Source organism: Podarcis filfolensis (assembly GCF_964270895.1).
Source record: "Podarcis filfolensis genome assembly, chromosome: 13".
Classification (NCBI taxonomy): domain Eukaryota; kingdom Metazoa; phylum Chordata; class Lepidosauria; order Squamata; family Lacertidae; genus Podarcis; species Podarcis filfolensis.
In genome coordinates, this window is record NC_139615.1 from 3490894 (window position 1) to 3506341 (window position 15448).

Sequence of the window (15448 nt, forward strand, 5' to 3'; positions counted from 1 at the left end):
CTTCCCCTTCTATTTGCCAGGAGGTGATGGGCCCAGTGGCCACGATCTTCGTTTTTTTGATGTTGAGCTTCAGACCATATTTTGCGCTCTCCTCTTTCACCCTCATTAAAAGCTTCTTTAATTCCTCCTCACTTTCTGCCATCAAGGTTGTGTCATCTGCATATCTGAGGTTGTTGATATTTCTTCCGGGCAATCTTAATTCCGGCTAGGGATTCATCCAGCCCAGCCTTTCGCATGATGCGCTCTGCATATAAGTTAAAGAAGCTGGGAGACAATATCCAGCCCCGCAGCCCGGTCTACTCGGAAGCAAATCCCGTCGATTTGCAGCGGAGGCTTTCCCCTCCAGCCGTGCAAAAAAAAAAAAAAAACTCCCCGCGGTGGTGCAAAACTTTCGCAGGACCTTGATTAGGCTGATTACGCCCAGCAGTTAATCGCCTCGCCACCCCAGCCGCGGGCGCAGGATTTCCTCTCTCTCTCCCGGCGTTGCATCGCATCCTTCATCCCACTCCGGCCCCCACGTGGCCGCGGAGCACCTGAGCGGGACCCGGCCGTCCAATGGGAGCGCGGGGCGTGGGCGTGGCTGCGGGGCGTGGGCGTGCCTCTCCCCCGCAGGCCCCGCCCCTGCCTTATCATCTCTCGATATATAAAAGGGGAGGGGGGTGGTCAGCGCGGCCGGTAGGCAGGTGCGGGGTGCTGATTGGCCGGAGGGCGCGCGGGCGTGCGAGCGAGCGGCGGCCGTTGCTGATTGGGCGTTGGGCGCGGGGCGAGGGTGTGCCGGCAGGCGCGAGGCGGGCAGCGGCAGAGGCAGGCGGGCGGGCGCGCGGTGAGGAGGAGGAGGGGGCGCTTCGGCGGCGGCCGCGGCGGCACCAACGGACGGGCAGGCAGACGCCCAACAGGTGGAGGAGGCGGCGGCGGAGAGGCGGACGCAGCCGGCGGGGATGCTGAGCGAAGCTGTGGAGAGCGGAGGCGGAGGCGGAGGAGCCGTTACCGGCCCCGGGGAGAGCCCCGCGGGGGAGCCCGCGGCCAAGCCCGCCCCGCCCGCGGCAGCCTTGCCCGCGGCACCGCGGAGCCAGGCGGCCAAGCGCGTCTTAGGTGAGGGGGCTGAGGAGCGAGGGCGGAGAGACCCTCTGAGGGAACCGTTTGCCCCGCGAGCGCCTGAGGGAGGGGGAGGGGCCTGAGGGTGGGCGGGGCCAGCGCCGAGCTCGGGAGCGGGGGAGGGGCGAGGGGGCGGGGCGTCGTGGATACTGGGGGGGAGGGGCAGGTCCCCCAAAAAGTTGGGGCGAAAAACCACTTGGCAAAGTTTGTGGCAGGAGCAGGTTTTTTATATAAAAGTGTTTATTTGGTCAGGCTGTGAGGTGTGGGGCAGGGGTGTGGCTTAAGAGGTTGGGGGCGGGGTCACGTGGGGGCGGGGCTAGTGCCCAAGGTGTTTTTTTTGGGGGGGGACCCCACCAACTTTGCAAAATTTGTAGTAGGAATGCTTTAAAGAAGTGTTTTGGAGAAACTCAGGTTCTGAGGTGTGGGGCAGGGGTGTGGCTTAAGAGGTTGGGGGCGGGGCTAGTGGGGCAGGCGCCCCAAGGGTTTTTTGGGGGGGAGAGGAAACCCCACTAACTTGGCAAAGTTTGTAGGGACACTTTTTTGAATGAAAAAAGTGCTTTAGAGATGCTCACTCTGAGGTGTGGGGCAGGGGGTGTGGCTTAAGAGGTTGGGGGCGGGGTCACTTGGACAGAGGCGGGGCTATGTGGCAGGGAGGTTGAAGGCTGGTCCCCAAAAAGGTTGTGGCGAAAAAACACTTAACTTGGCAAAGTTTGTGGCAGGAGCAGTTTTTTATATTAAAAAAGTGCTTATTCGGTCAGGATTTGATGTGTGGGGCAGGGGTGTGGCTTAAGAGATTGGGGGCGGGGCTAGTGGGGCAGGTGCCCAAGATTTTTTGGGGGGGGACCCCACTAACTTGGCAAAGTTTGTAGGAACACTTTTTTTAATGAAAAAAGTGCTTTAGAGATGCTCACTCTCAGGTGTGGGGCAGGGGGTGTGGCTTAAGAGGTTGTGGGCGGGGTCACTTCGACAGAGGCGGGGCTATGTGGCAGGGAGGTTGAAGGCTGGTCCCCAAAAAGATTGTGGCGAAAAAACACTTAACTTGGCAAAGTTTGTGGCAGGAGCAGTTTTTTATATTAAAAAAGTGCTTATTCGGTCAGGATTTGATGTGTGGGGCAGGGGTGTGGCTTAAGAGATTGGGGGCGGGGCTAGTGGGGCAGGTGCCCAAGATTTTTTTGGGGGGGACCCCACTAACTTGGCAAAGTTTGTAGGAACACTTTTTTTAATGAAAAAAGTGCTTTAGAGATGCTCACTCTCAGGTGTGGGGCAGGGGGTGTGGCTTAAGAGGTTGTGGGCGGGGTCACTTGGACAGAGGCGGGGCTATGTGGCAGGGAGGTTGAAGGCTGGTCCCCAAAAAGATTGTGGCGAAAAAACACTTAACTTGGCAAAGTTTGTGGCAGGAGCAGTTTTTTATATTAAAAAAGTGCTTATTCGGTCAGGATTTGATGTGTGGGACAGGGGGTGTGGCTTAAGAGATTGGGGGCGGGGCTAGTGGGGCAGGTGCCCAAGGTTTTTTTGGGGGGGGGACCCCACTAACTTGGCAAAGTTTGTAGGAACACTTTTTTTAATGGAAAAAGTGCTTTAGAGAAGCTGGACTCTCAGGTGTGGGGTAAGGGGTGTGGCTTGAGGGATTGTGGGCGGGGTCACTTGGGCAGAGGCGGGGCTGTGAGTCATGGAGGATGAAGGCTGGACCCCAAAAAGATAGTGGCAAAAAAACACTTGGCAAAGTTTATGGTAGGAGCAGTTTTTTATTAAAAAATGTTTATTTGGTCAGGCCCTGATGTGTGGGACAGGGGTGTGGCTTAAGAGGTATGGGGCGGGACTAGTGGGGCAGGTGCCCCAAGGTGTGTTTTTTTTTGGGGGGGAACCCCACTAACTTTGCAAAGTTTGTAGTAGGAGAGCTTTAGAGAAAAAAGTGTTTTAGAGAAACTCAAGCTCTGAGGTGTGGGGCAGGGGTGTGGCTTAAGAGGTTGGGGGCGGGGCTAGTGGGGCAGGTGCCCAAGGGTTTTTTGGGGGGAGAGGAAACCCCACTAACTTGGCAAAGTTTGTAGGAACACTTTTTAAATGAGAAAAGTGCTTTAGAGAAGCTCTGACTCTGAGGTGTGGGGCAGGGGGTGTGGCTTGAGAGATTGTGGGCGGGGTCACTTGGGCAGAGGCGGGGCTATGAGTCAGGGAGGCGGAAGGCTGGGCCCCAAAAAGGTTGGGGCAAAAAACACTTAACCGCTCCTGCCACATTCTTTGCCAAGTTTTTTTATATAAAAGTGTTTATTCGGTCAGGCTCTGATGTGTGGGACAGGGGTGTGGCTTAAGAGCTTGGGGGCAGGGCTAGTGGGGCGGGGGAACCCACTAACTTGGCAAAGTTTGTAGGAACACTTTTTAAATCAAAAAAGTGCTTGAGAAGCTTAGGCTCCGAGGTGTGGGTCAGGGGTGTGGCTTGAGGGATTGTGGGCAGGGTCACTTGGGCAGGGGAGGGTGGGAGCCACGCCCCCAAAATGTTACAGCTTTTTTTGGGGGGGGACCAACTTGATAAAATTTGCATTAGGAGCACTTTTTAAAATGAAAAGAGCTAAATAAGTCAGGCTTTGAGGTAAGGGGCAGCGCTGTGGCAAAAACCACTAACTGCCCAAAATTTGTGATAGCAGCACTTTTTTAATTAAAAAAAATGAAGACTAAATTATAGCAGACCAGGCTTTTGAGGTCCTGAGAACAGGGAGAGTCTTAAGGGTCTGTGAGCAGAGTCATTTGGGTGCAGAGAGGCGGCTAGGCAATGGGAGCCACCCCCCCAAGGGGTTGTGGCTCATTTGACAAAAACACTAACTTGGCAAAGTTTACTTTGGGAGCCCATTAAAACAAACTCTGACTGAGGTGTGGAGCAGGGGGGTAACTTAAGGGCTTGTGGGCGGGGCAGAAGGGCTAGACACCAGAGAGGGTGAGGGCCATTACCCCAAGGGATTGGGGCTTAATTGGCTAGATCCTTAATTTCCTAATTTGTTGCTGTAGCTCAGCGGTTCCCAAACTTACAATAATAGTGTACCCCTTTTGAGAGTTTTAGTCTTAGCAGCATACTATTTCTTGGGCAGAAATAATTTGGGAAAAGTTTTAATTAATACCATTTTGTGTTTGAATCGCATTCTGCAGCTTTTTGCTTTCTTTTGCCCTGTACATTTTGAAACCCTTTTGAATACACAGGGGTATACAGGTCACACTTTGGGATACATTTCTCTAGTCTTGGGAAATAGCTTTCCATGTATTCATGGGCGTAGCCAGGCTTTGTTAGGGGGGCGGAATTATCTGTGACGCAATTGGTCAGCTAAGCGTTTTTTTTTCATTACTTGATTGGGGTGGGCAACTGCCCCCTGCGCCCCCCCCCCCCGCTATGCATGTGCCTGGTTCTTTTAAGAGGGGAAGGACCTCACCACACATGCCGCCTTGAGCTCATTGAAAGTGGGATATAAATGCAAGAGTTAATTGTAATTAGAAGATATTAGGGTTTGAATCTGGGACTGGTGTGCAATGCATGTTGCCCATTGGTGAAGCTATGGCTCCTCCCTTGCTTTGACCCTTTTGCCTTGGAAATAGTTTAAACTCTGCCTTCTCTCTCACATTCTCCCATCATAAAGAGATGTCCGAATGGTGTGCTGTAGCCTTTTTCAGGATAAGTACTTATGTAGGTAGGATGCTGGAAAGTGTTCCTGGTTTAGGGCGGGGGGTGTCTAGGGTTTCATGGGAGAAATGGCTATGGGGCTGCATGTTTCAGATTAAAGGTGTTGTTTTTGCTTAAATTACCTGGCCTTATAGAGAGCTAAAATCCCCCATTAGTTTACTTTTATTGTTAAATCTCAGGGTGTCGTACATGTTTCTTCCCCTCCTCATTTAATCCTCACAACAGCCCTGTGAGGTAGGTTAGGTTGAGAGGCAGTATCTGAACCAAGGTTACCCAATGAGTTTCATAGCTGGGGATTTTGAACCCTGGTTTCCTAGGTACTGGTCTGACACTCTAACCACTATGCCACATGGCTAGACCTCTGGCAGTTGAAACTGATGCAAATGAAGTTGGAGCCATGAGAATTCTGCCTCCTGAAAGTCTATTGAGGGACTTGACCACCAACTTAAAAGTGTGTATTGCTTCTTTAAAGCCTAGAGAAGCTGGGACTGTATATTGCCAAGCTAGGTGTCTACTAGATTCTGTTTTAAAACATTTCTATGCCGCCCTCTTTAAACCACTCACAACCCCAAGGTCATACAACAAAGAAGTATGTAATAACTGTGTAGTCATAGTGGGTTGAAATAAAAATTAGCTAGCCTTAGGGGCAAATCTTAGCTTGTTTTGGAACTCCTGACCTGAACCCAAACACTTAATGCTTGCAGAGTAGTATTGGGGTATGGAAGTGGCTTGGAGGTGTGCTTAGAAGGGAAAGATGTTTCACCAGGTAGGTAGAAGTGTATCTGCCTCTCAACATGTGAATTTTCTTTCTTTCTTGCCAACGACTTGCAGCCACCCAGGTGCAGGGCACTGTGAAATGGTTCAACGTCCGCAATGGCTATGGATTTATAAACAGGTGAGCCTCCCTTGTTTACCTCCCCAAAGGCTTGGAAGATGCATGAAACTCTGGGGCCTTTTATTTTACATGCTTATGAATATATAAATTTGATTTACGTTCCATCCTTCCTCCCTAAGAAGGAACAGGCTTGGTTGCAACGGACTCTTCATCTCGGGAAGTCAGAAGCAGCTGGAGTTCTGTCAATTCCTGATCAACAAAATGCAAAACATTTGAGTTTTACAACCAAACTTTTAAGGAAGACGACTCTACAGTAGTTTAATCTATTGAAATTTATTGGCTTAAATAATAAATTGACAATGATTACATAAAAATAGAACCTGGCTGAATCAGACCAGTGGCCCATCTGGTCCAGCATCCCATTCTTCTAGATGCCTATCGGAAGGCTGCAAGCAGGACCTGAGTACAGTAGCATTCAAGAAAATCCCCTTCAGTAGATTCCCACTACGGTGGCTGATGGCAAAAAAGGGAAATGTAAAGGAGGCCAGGCTTGACTAGTAGCAGGGCTGTCTTGCCCATAGGCGCTAGGGGTGCAGGGCGCTGGGCTCTCAGGGGCGCCAGGCTGAGAATCCAGGGCCCGAGAGTTGAGTCCGGGGAAGAGCCCGCCCGTCAGTTGGAGAGCCATGGTGGGGTCTTCTGCGGGTGGCTCTGCGCCACAAGTTTGGGGGCGACTGAGCCAGCGAAACGTTAGGTGGCCGGCCAGCTCTGCTCTCCTGTGCACCTGGGACTGGGCAACCGGGGGTGGGTGCCGGGCAGATCTTTGAACCCCGGTGCCGCATATGCTTAAGACAGCCCTGACTAGTAGCTATATCTTCAGTTTGTTTTGAATGTTGGCTGTGAATTAGCAATGAAGAGAACTGCACTTCAATGAAATGAACGTTCTCTTAGGTGAACTGAGCCTGAAATTATGCCTAGCGCCACAAAACAGAGCTGCTTCTCAGTTCCTTAATTTCTCTTAGAGAGCCTCTGAGTCACAGGAGCAAAGACTAACCCAGAAATTTTCAGCTGGTTTGCTCTTTTGCAGAAAAAATCTTGTGCCCCACCCAAGATAACTCTAGTGAAAGACTTGAGAATACCTGAGCAAGATTTCCAGTATATCCTTGTAGAACTAATGTACTGAAACATAAGAACTCCTTAACAGGTCTATATATGAATGCTCGGAAGAAGCTCCCTTGGACCTTTGTGCATTTGACTGAATCCCCGTACAAATGGAACACTCTGTTTGCCTGTTTGTGATTTTAGAAATCTGGGCTGCTTGGTTGGGCTAATCTGTCAGACTCCAGTGTGTGGCTTGGCTAATACAAACAGCTGATTAAGCCAGCAAGCAGAGCTCTGACACACCCAGCAAGCCAGCCAAGGACTTGGGATGTTTATCCATGCTGTGTGTTGGTACTATGATGCCCTCTTTGGGTGGCTGTATGTAAATGGAATTTGCTATGCTAGCAGAAAGCCACTGTTAATACTAATAGCATGGATTTCTGGTGAAGGGGATAGAGCAGAGAGCTAGAAGTTTTCAGATGGGGTGTGTGTGTGTGTAACAGCAGTGCTTAACTTAAATGAGACCTGTTGTCAGACTGGGAATTTCTGTACTTTATTAAAGTCAAACTTCTCATAACACGGTAGAAACTTAGATAGCAATCACATGCATCATCACCTGATCAGTTATGGAAACAAAATAAAGAAGTGTGCATGCACACGAAAGCTCATACCAATAACAAACTTAGTTGGTCTCTAAGGTGCTACTGGAAGGAATTTTTTTTTTTGTTTCAACTACGGCAGACCAACACCTACCTGTAACTGATCAGTTATGGTTCTCCTTTTACGTTTGCGGAAAACAATGTCTGTGTCTCATTTCTCTCAGCTTCCTCAGACTAGGTTAGCTGGGTGCCTGTCCCAGCTGAAGAGGTACCAAGTGGGTATGGTGGTAGTGACCGTGACCGTAGGCTGGTATAGGAGTAGACACATTAAAGTTGTGTTGTGGGTGCTGGGCATGTTACTCAAATTGCAGCAGGGTCAGGTGGAGTATTACCCCCCACAAACCTTTTGTTACTTCCCTGCCTCCAAGCTGTGGGAGATGGGATCTGGCTAAAATTGGTAGAGGATTGTAGAACTCATACCTCCCCACTCCCTAATTTGAGCCCTCATTTGGCGTACATGAAATCCAGAACTCTCACCCTCCCAGTATTCTGAGCTTTGTCTCCCTCTCCTTCCCTCTATACAGGAATGATACCAAGGAGGATGTGTTTGTGCACCAGGTAAGAAACACACTAAAGTTCATTCTCTTTGCCCTCTTCTCTGTTATACTGTCGGCTTGTGTCTCAATCACAAGCTTGTTCCATGTGGTAAATAAGTCAGCAAACAGAAATCTGAATTATGGTGCTCTACTGGATTTCCTAGAGGAAATTTCCTAGATGTGGAAATCATTATCTGAATTAAAGAGACCCCCCTAAATCCTTCTCTTGATCTCTGATCAGATATCCATTAGATAGGCACTAAGCTTTAAGGATGCAAAGCTTGTATTACTAAACTGGATGGGTAACTTATTAAACAGATGTGCAACTCTTTTGTAGATTAGGAGCTCCTCTTTTAAGGTAGGTTAGCATTGTCATCCAGATAAAGCTTTAGAAGAACTTCAGTTGCTACAAGTTATTATTCCTGTAAACCTCAAGCAACATGGTTCTTCTTGGACTACTCTGTCTATGTACATGGTTTGGAGAATGTTCTGTTCTTAAAACTTGCATCAGTAGCCAAATAAGCCTGCATTCCTAATTGCTGGTCGTTATAAAAGAACATTGAAAAGAGCTATCTCCAATTGTTTGAGAGTTTAATTCAGTTAGCATATAGTTCCTGTGCATTGTCTGTAACGGTTTGATGGAAATAAGGTATTTGCTTTCTTCCCAACTTCTCAAGGAAGAGTGATGCTGCATCCCAGAAACTTAGTGTAGCCAAAATGGTTTGTTGTTGGTGCTTACAAAAGGGTTTAACTTGGGAATTGGTAGAAACTTGAGAATGTAGCATGAGTTACATCGCCTTCCTGAAAAGTTCATGTTGTCTTCTCTGCACTTTACTAGACGGCAATTAAGAGGAACAACCCCCGTAAATTCCTCCGAAGTGTGGGAGACGGGGAAACGGTGGAGTTTGATGTTGTGGAAGGAGAGAAGGTAAGAGCTGTGGCACTAGCCTTCCAGCCGTTGAAGACTGGGATGGAAGAGTCTCTCCCCACTCCTTTTGTTCCTTGTTTTCTTTTGCAGGGGGCTGAGGCAGCCAATGTGACTGGCCCAGGCGGTGTTCCTGTGAAGGGCAGCCGCTATGCTCCCAACCGCCGCCGCTTTCGCAGGTTCATCCCCAGGCCCCGGCAGGCCCAACAGCCACAGGATGCTACCCGGACAGAAGGGGCCGCAGAGACGGTCAGCGAGGGGGAGAGGGCTGATGATGCTGTACAGCAGCGCCCCCGAAGGAGGCGCCCCCCACCATTTTTCTTCCGCCGGAGATTTGTGCGGGGGCCTAGGGCTCAAGCCCAGCAGCAGCAGGCCCAGCCAGCAGAAGTGAGTCCTCTGTGGGGCTGGAATTCTCTCGAGAACCTGTTGAGAGGTGGGAGAAGCAGAGTATCTAGTCTTTTTCCAGCCACTGTGGGAGTAACACTTTGCGATTCACTCACACACAAAACACAGCCCTACACATAAGTGAATTTGTATAGAATGTCATTGTGGCAAATGGCCTTCACCACTGAGCCATGATATTCTTTGGTGATCACTTGTAGCTGAGTAAGATGGTCTTCCCTGAACACAGTCTTAACAGTGACTGTGGAGGCCAATTCTGGATCCACACATCCACCGTTGGGATATAGGTTTCCGGGTGGAAGTTGATCACGGTGAGGGTTTGCCAAGCGTGTCTTCCTCTTAGCACATTTCTCCCTTTCATCCTGAATTTGAGTGTCTTCAAAGTCCATGACACCTTTGGTAAAGGCTGTTCTCCAATTGGAGCGCTCGCTGGCTAGCGTTTCCCAGTTGTCAGTGTTTATAATAAAATAAAAAAATAGATTTGGCTTGAGAGTCTTTGAACCTCTTTTGTTGACCACCAGCATTACACTTTCCATGTTTAAGTTTAGAATAGAGTAGTTGCTTTGGAAGACGATAATTAGACATCTGAACATGACCAGTCCAGTGAAGTTGATGTTGAAGAATCATTGCTTCGACACTGGTGGTTTTTGCTTCTTCCAGTACCCTGGCATTAGTTCACCTGCCATCCTTTACTGTAGGTGTATTGTACCAATGGTTCTAAGTGGCTCTTCTGGCCTTGGGGTAAAAGCAGTTTGGGATAATACCCTGAGGAACTGAAGGCATTGTGATATTTCTCCCTCAGGGCAGTGAAAGCACAGAACCCAAAGATGCCACCCAGCCTGAGGGAGATCAGCAACAGCAGATCCAGGCTGGTGAGAGAGCCCCAGCCCCTCGCTTCCGTCCCAGATACCGCAGGTAAAGCTGCAGGCAGCACCGTCATGTCTGTGACTTCAACCAGTAACACCAAGGCTGGTATTTCAGTTACAAACCATCTTTCCCTTCACAACATCCCCTTTGGGGACCTACATCCACATGATCAAAGCAAAGAGTAAGGTTATTTAGGCAGGTGTCCTTTGTATGCTGTTCACATGTTTGATGTACAAGAGAACCTTCCCTACTCTTTAAGGAACAGCATAGTGTTTAAAGGAATAAGGGGAGTACAGTCGTACCTTGGAAGTCAAACGGAATCCATTCTGGAAGTCCATTGCAAAATTTTCGGAAGCAGCAGAAGCCCCGTCGGACGTTCGGCTTCCAAAAGTAGTTCGCAAACCAGAACAGTTTGCGGTGTTCGGGAGCCAAAACATTTGAGAACTAAGCTGTTCGAAAACCAAGGTACGACTGCATATGGCAGCTCCTCTGCTTTTCCAGGATGGAAATGACAGCTCTCTGCAAGGTGCATTTTTGAAAGGGATGGGAAAAGGTCTACTCAGCTAGTATCTCATAAACAGTTTTAAGAGGAGATGCACATTCTGCTTTGAAATCTGCAGCCTCTTCCAATTGCTTTTCTTCCCCACCTCCCATTTGAGGAGCTGCTATTTACAAGGAGTTTGCTATTTAAGTTCTTAATCCGTGTTGCTAAATAACCTCCTGCTTCCTTTCAGCCACTAAGTCTTTCTTCAATATTTTCATTATGTTCTTTATATCCTGCCCTTTGTCCCAGAAGGGAGAATGGGGTGGCTAACAACTTAAAACAATGCGTTAATCATAAAAAACTTTTAAACCACAAACTGATCTTCGTCAATAAAAGCAGCAGCAGGTAATACAGCCCTGAGACCAACCATTCTCCAAAGACCTGAAGGCACAGGTGAGTTTTCAAATTATGCCTGAACATAGCCAGAGTGAGAGGCGACCTGATTTCATCTGGGAGGCGGCGGCTCCATAAGCAGAGTGTGACTATCCTTTGCTTTTCCAGACCTTTCCGCCCCCGCCCACCGCAGCAGCCCACCACTGAGGGAGGAGATGGCGAGACAAAGGCGGCACAAGCCCCAGCGGACGGCATCCGTCCTGAGCCCCAGCGCCAGCGCAACCGACCTTACTTCCAGCGCAGGCGCCAGCAAACAGCTGCCGCCCGCCAGACTGCAACTGAGGTGAGATCCAGGGACTACTGATTGATCCTACTGATGGATAGGATGGGATCTCTGGCCTCTGTTCTTCGGTCTCGGTCACTTTGGAAGCTCTAGAACACGGCCTTGTTTAGTGCATTTGTTAAAAGTTCAATGGCTGAGATAGACGGGAAGCCTTATCTATTTATTTTTGTATTTCTTTACTACATTTTTTCTTTGTTTCAGAGAGTTAGCAACTCCCAAAGCAGCTCACATCAGTTAAAAATAAAGGCATCCCCTGGTGAAACATAATCTAAAGAGATTTTTCTTTTTCCTTTTTTGTTTTTTCCTTTTTGGAATAATAAAACATGTTGAAATTTAAAAAAATAAATAATAATCTAAAGAGAATGGGTTCTTTATCTTAACCCAAGTGTTCATCAAATGCTCTGAACAGGAGGAACCTTGCTCACCAAAGCTCTCTAGATAATTCTGCAACCATTGGCTTAGATGTACAAAGCAATGTGTTCAGTACACTGTAAACATAGGTTAATCTTCTTAAAGCAGTGGGATTTGAAACTGGCTAGTTATAGTCTTCTCTCCTAAATGGAAGTAGAAGTAATTTGAAAAGAGGTGAAATATAGCCAGTGCTTACTTGCAAATTTGTTTGTCCCAACTGTGGGATATTATAAAGCAGAGAGGCAAAATGAATCTCCTTCACTTCCTCTCTTTTCCCTTTTTTACTGGGGTGGGGAGCTGCCCCTGTCGTCTGCTTTATTTATACCCATGGCTCCTTATGCTCAACCCTCACAATAAATTTAAACAATGCAAACAGGGTTCTGCCTGCTGGCATGGCAAAGCTGCCTTGTTCTTTCTCAGTATCCAAATCTCCCACTCACTGTTCAGAAGGGCTGTGCGATGGGCAAGATCCTGTGCCTTACTTTTACATAGGTGAGGGGCATCCATAAACTGAGCTAGGTTTCTGTAGATCCTGAGGAACTGCGCACTCTGCGTGCGCATTTAACTACCAAACATAAAAATGGCCTGCGTGTCAATGCCAACCTCTATTCAGAAACCTAACCCTGCTTTTTTTTCCTGCCTAAGGCTACCACAGCTACCAAAGAGCAGCCTGCTCCGAGCTCTGCTGCTGCTGGTGGAGACACCCCTGCCACTAGCACACCTGCGATGGCTCAGGAAGCAGTGGTGGAAGCCAGCAAGCCTGCTTCCCCAGCCCAGGAGAGTCCCTCTCAGCCGCTGCCGGAGATCCAGCAACAGCTTGTGGATGTAAGTAGATGCTGGCAGCGAAAGGCCCTTAGTCCCCTTAGAGTACTCCGTTCCCAGGACAAATTCACAGAAGCAAGGAAGCCCTATTCTAACCAGAGATGTTCCTGGACAGGGGCTGCAGGGAGTTGCAGTTCTACAGCATGTGGGGAGAGGGCATAGGTTTTGCCTCTCCGTGTTGTAAACCAAGGTGCATGAATTCTGGTTAATGCAGGCTGCATCTTCTGTCAGTACAGTGGTACGTCTGGTTACGTACTTAATTCGTTCTGGGGGTCCATTCTTAACCTGAAACTGTTCTTAACCTGAAGCACCACTTTAGCTAATGGGGCCTCCCGCTGCTGCCGTGCTGCTGGAGCACGATTTCTCTTCTCATGCTGAAGCAAAGTTCTTAACCCGAGGTACTATTTCTGGGTTAGCGGAGTCTGTAACCTGAAGCGTATGTAACCTGAAACGTATTTAACCCAAGGTACCACTGTATATGGAACCCGAAATGCTATGCTGCATATGGCTAAGAGCATGGGTAGGCAAACTAAGGCCCGGGGGCCGGATCCGGCCCAATCGCCTTCTAAATCCGGCCCGCGGACGGACCAGGAATCAGCATGTTTTTACATGAGTAGAGTGTGTCCTTTTATTTAAAATGCATCTCTGGGTTATTTGTGGGGCATAGGGATTCATTTTTATTTTTTTCAAAATATAGTCCGGTCCCCCACAAAGTCTGAGGGACAGTGGACTGGCCCCCTGCTGAAAAACTTTGCTGACCCCTGGCTAAGAGCCATTATTATGTCTTTCTGGCACTCTGTCATGTTTTCCTTTGCCACACGGTGTCCTCCGTGAGTTAACTTCAGAGAAGCAAAGTTATTAGTACAGAAAGGGACAGGCTTGTCAGCAGGGCTGTTTTTTTTCTTTGCAGATCTCAACACCTGAGCCTGGGGGAGAGCTGGCCCCAGCCCTACTGGCGTGATGAACCTGCACACGGTGAGGGGATGCCAAGAGCTGTGATCTGGTAAGGACGCCTGGGCAGGAATGCTAAAACTGAACAGAGATGTTGATTTATTACATTTGTGTTGTGCCATCTGAGGAACCCAGGTAGTGCATAAATGGTCTCCCCTCCCCATTTTATCCTCACAGCAACCCTGTGATTTGGGTTAGCCAGAGAAATTGGCTCAAGCCCTGCTAATAGCTGGATGAGATTTAAAAGGTTAGCAGTCTGATTTCTAAATTTGATGCACTTGTGTGCCTTACATCTGCTAGGAAACAGTCTGAATGGAAACTTCTAAATCCCTGAAGCAAGCTAGTTTTTCTTCCCCTTCCTACTGTTGTGCCATAGCGCTTCTCTGGGCATATGATTTCAGAAGTGAAGAACAAGTAAAGATGGCAAGATGTGCTGGGCCCCATCTCTGGTTTTCGGCCTCTTCTGAAAGGGAGCTTTTTAGCATTTAAGAGCTGCATGGCAAAGGAAGAAGTCACACCTCCTGAATTAATTCTAAGTTCTCAAAGGCACAAGAGGATGCTTTGAGAGGCTTGAGGGGTTATCTCTGGGAAGAGGGATTAACACTTCTTGCTGACAATTCAGACTGACTTTTGTTTCTCACCATAAACTACAATTTTCAAGGTTTTCTTGTGGGAAACATTTATGCTTGAAACTTGCATTCCTGCATTGGCTCCCAGTACATTTCTGAGCACAATTCAAAGTGTTGGTGCAGACCTTTAAAGCCATAAACGGTTTCAAAGGCCCAGTAGACCTGAAGGAGCGTCTCCACCCCCATCGTTCAGCCCGGACACTGAGGTCCAGCGCCGAGGGCCTTCTGGCGGTTCCCTCATTGTGAGAAGCAAAGCTACAGGGAACCAGACAGAGGGCCTTCTCGGTGGTGGCACCCACACTGTGGAACGCCCTCCCACCAGATGTCAAAGAGAAAAACAACTACCTGACATTCAGAAGACATCTTAAGGCAGCCCTGTTCAGGGAAGTTTTTAATGTGCGACATCTTAGTGTATTTTTGGTCTTTGTGGAAGCCGCCCAGAGTGGCTGGGGAAGCCCAGCCAGATGGGTGGGGTACAAATAAAATTATTATTATTATGCCCCCATAACTTCTGTACTTCTGCTAGAGCTTGGTATTTACCTTGTGGGAATAGCAGCCCTATGTCCTATTCTGCAAATGCATCCCCACAACTTCTGCTCCCTGAAGGCTGCTGCTTCCAGCTTCTCCTTCTGCCTCTGACCACATCTTTCCCCCTCCACAGGTGTCCTCAATGTGCCTACAACCCAAGTTACCTCATCCTGCACTTGAAGAGACCCCAAACTTCACCAATACCCCCTTTGCTGCTGTTGAAGCCCTGAATGTGAAAAAAAAAATTAGTAAACCCGAGGGGGGGAATTTGACCAAAAAGATAACTCGCTTTGCTTTAAAAACCTTCTGAGGGGTTTGTCTTCCCTCTCCCACAGCTTTGCCAGTTTGAGAAAAATAAACTGGCTGTTGAATCTTCAGTTAACTTTTTTCTCCCCCATTGTTGAAGAACACCCTGTGTGAACCATTGTGTGCAGTTTGGGCGTCAGTAAAAAGAAAAATTGCACAGACTTTGTGTCCCTTGTGTTTTCTTCTTCCCCCCCCACAAGGAAATAAATGTTGCCTTAAGGTGCTGCTTTGTCCTTTACCCCACAGCTCTTGGTGAGGGGATTTGTGGAGGATCTTGATCTTAAGGAATCCTAAGACCTACCCCATAATACTTAAAAATAACTTGGAGGAAGTGGAGAATAGTTCCTGGCAGCAAGTGTTGCTGCTTGCTTCGTACTATGCAGAGGGGCTGCAACTGACATTTGGATGGATAGAAGTCAGAGATTCTCCAGGAGTAGGGAGAATGCCATAGGTAACGCCAGCCCCACACTAGGCTGCTTTTTAAAAAGAGGCTTCTAAAATAT

At 48.4% G+C, this 15448-nt stretch overlaps 1 protein-coding gene across 1 annotated transcript; it reads left to right on the plus strand.

The window, feature by feature from the left end:
* The first annotated feature begins 813 nt into the window (after positions 1-813).
* On the plus strand, positions 814-15106 carry YBX2 (Y-box binding protein 2). The gene is made up of 10 exons (XM_083584069.1): positions 814-1092; positions 5588-5651; positions 7873-7906; positions 8723-8812; positions 8903-9196; positions 10014-10126; positions 11124-11298; positions 12355-12534; positions 13442-13534; positions 14773-15106. The coding sequence occupies exons 1-9, from the start codon at positions 939-941 to the stop codon at positions 13490-13492; spliced, it is 1155 nt and encodes a 384-aa protein (XP_083440195.1). The 5' UTR covers positions 814-938; the 3' UTR covers positions 13493-13534; positions 14773-15106.
* The last annotated feature ends 342 nt before the right edge of the window (positions 15107-15448 follow it).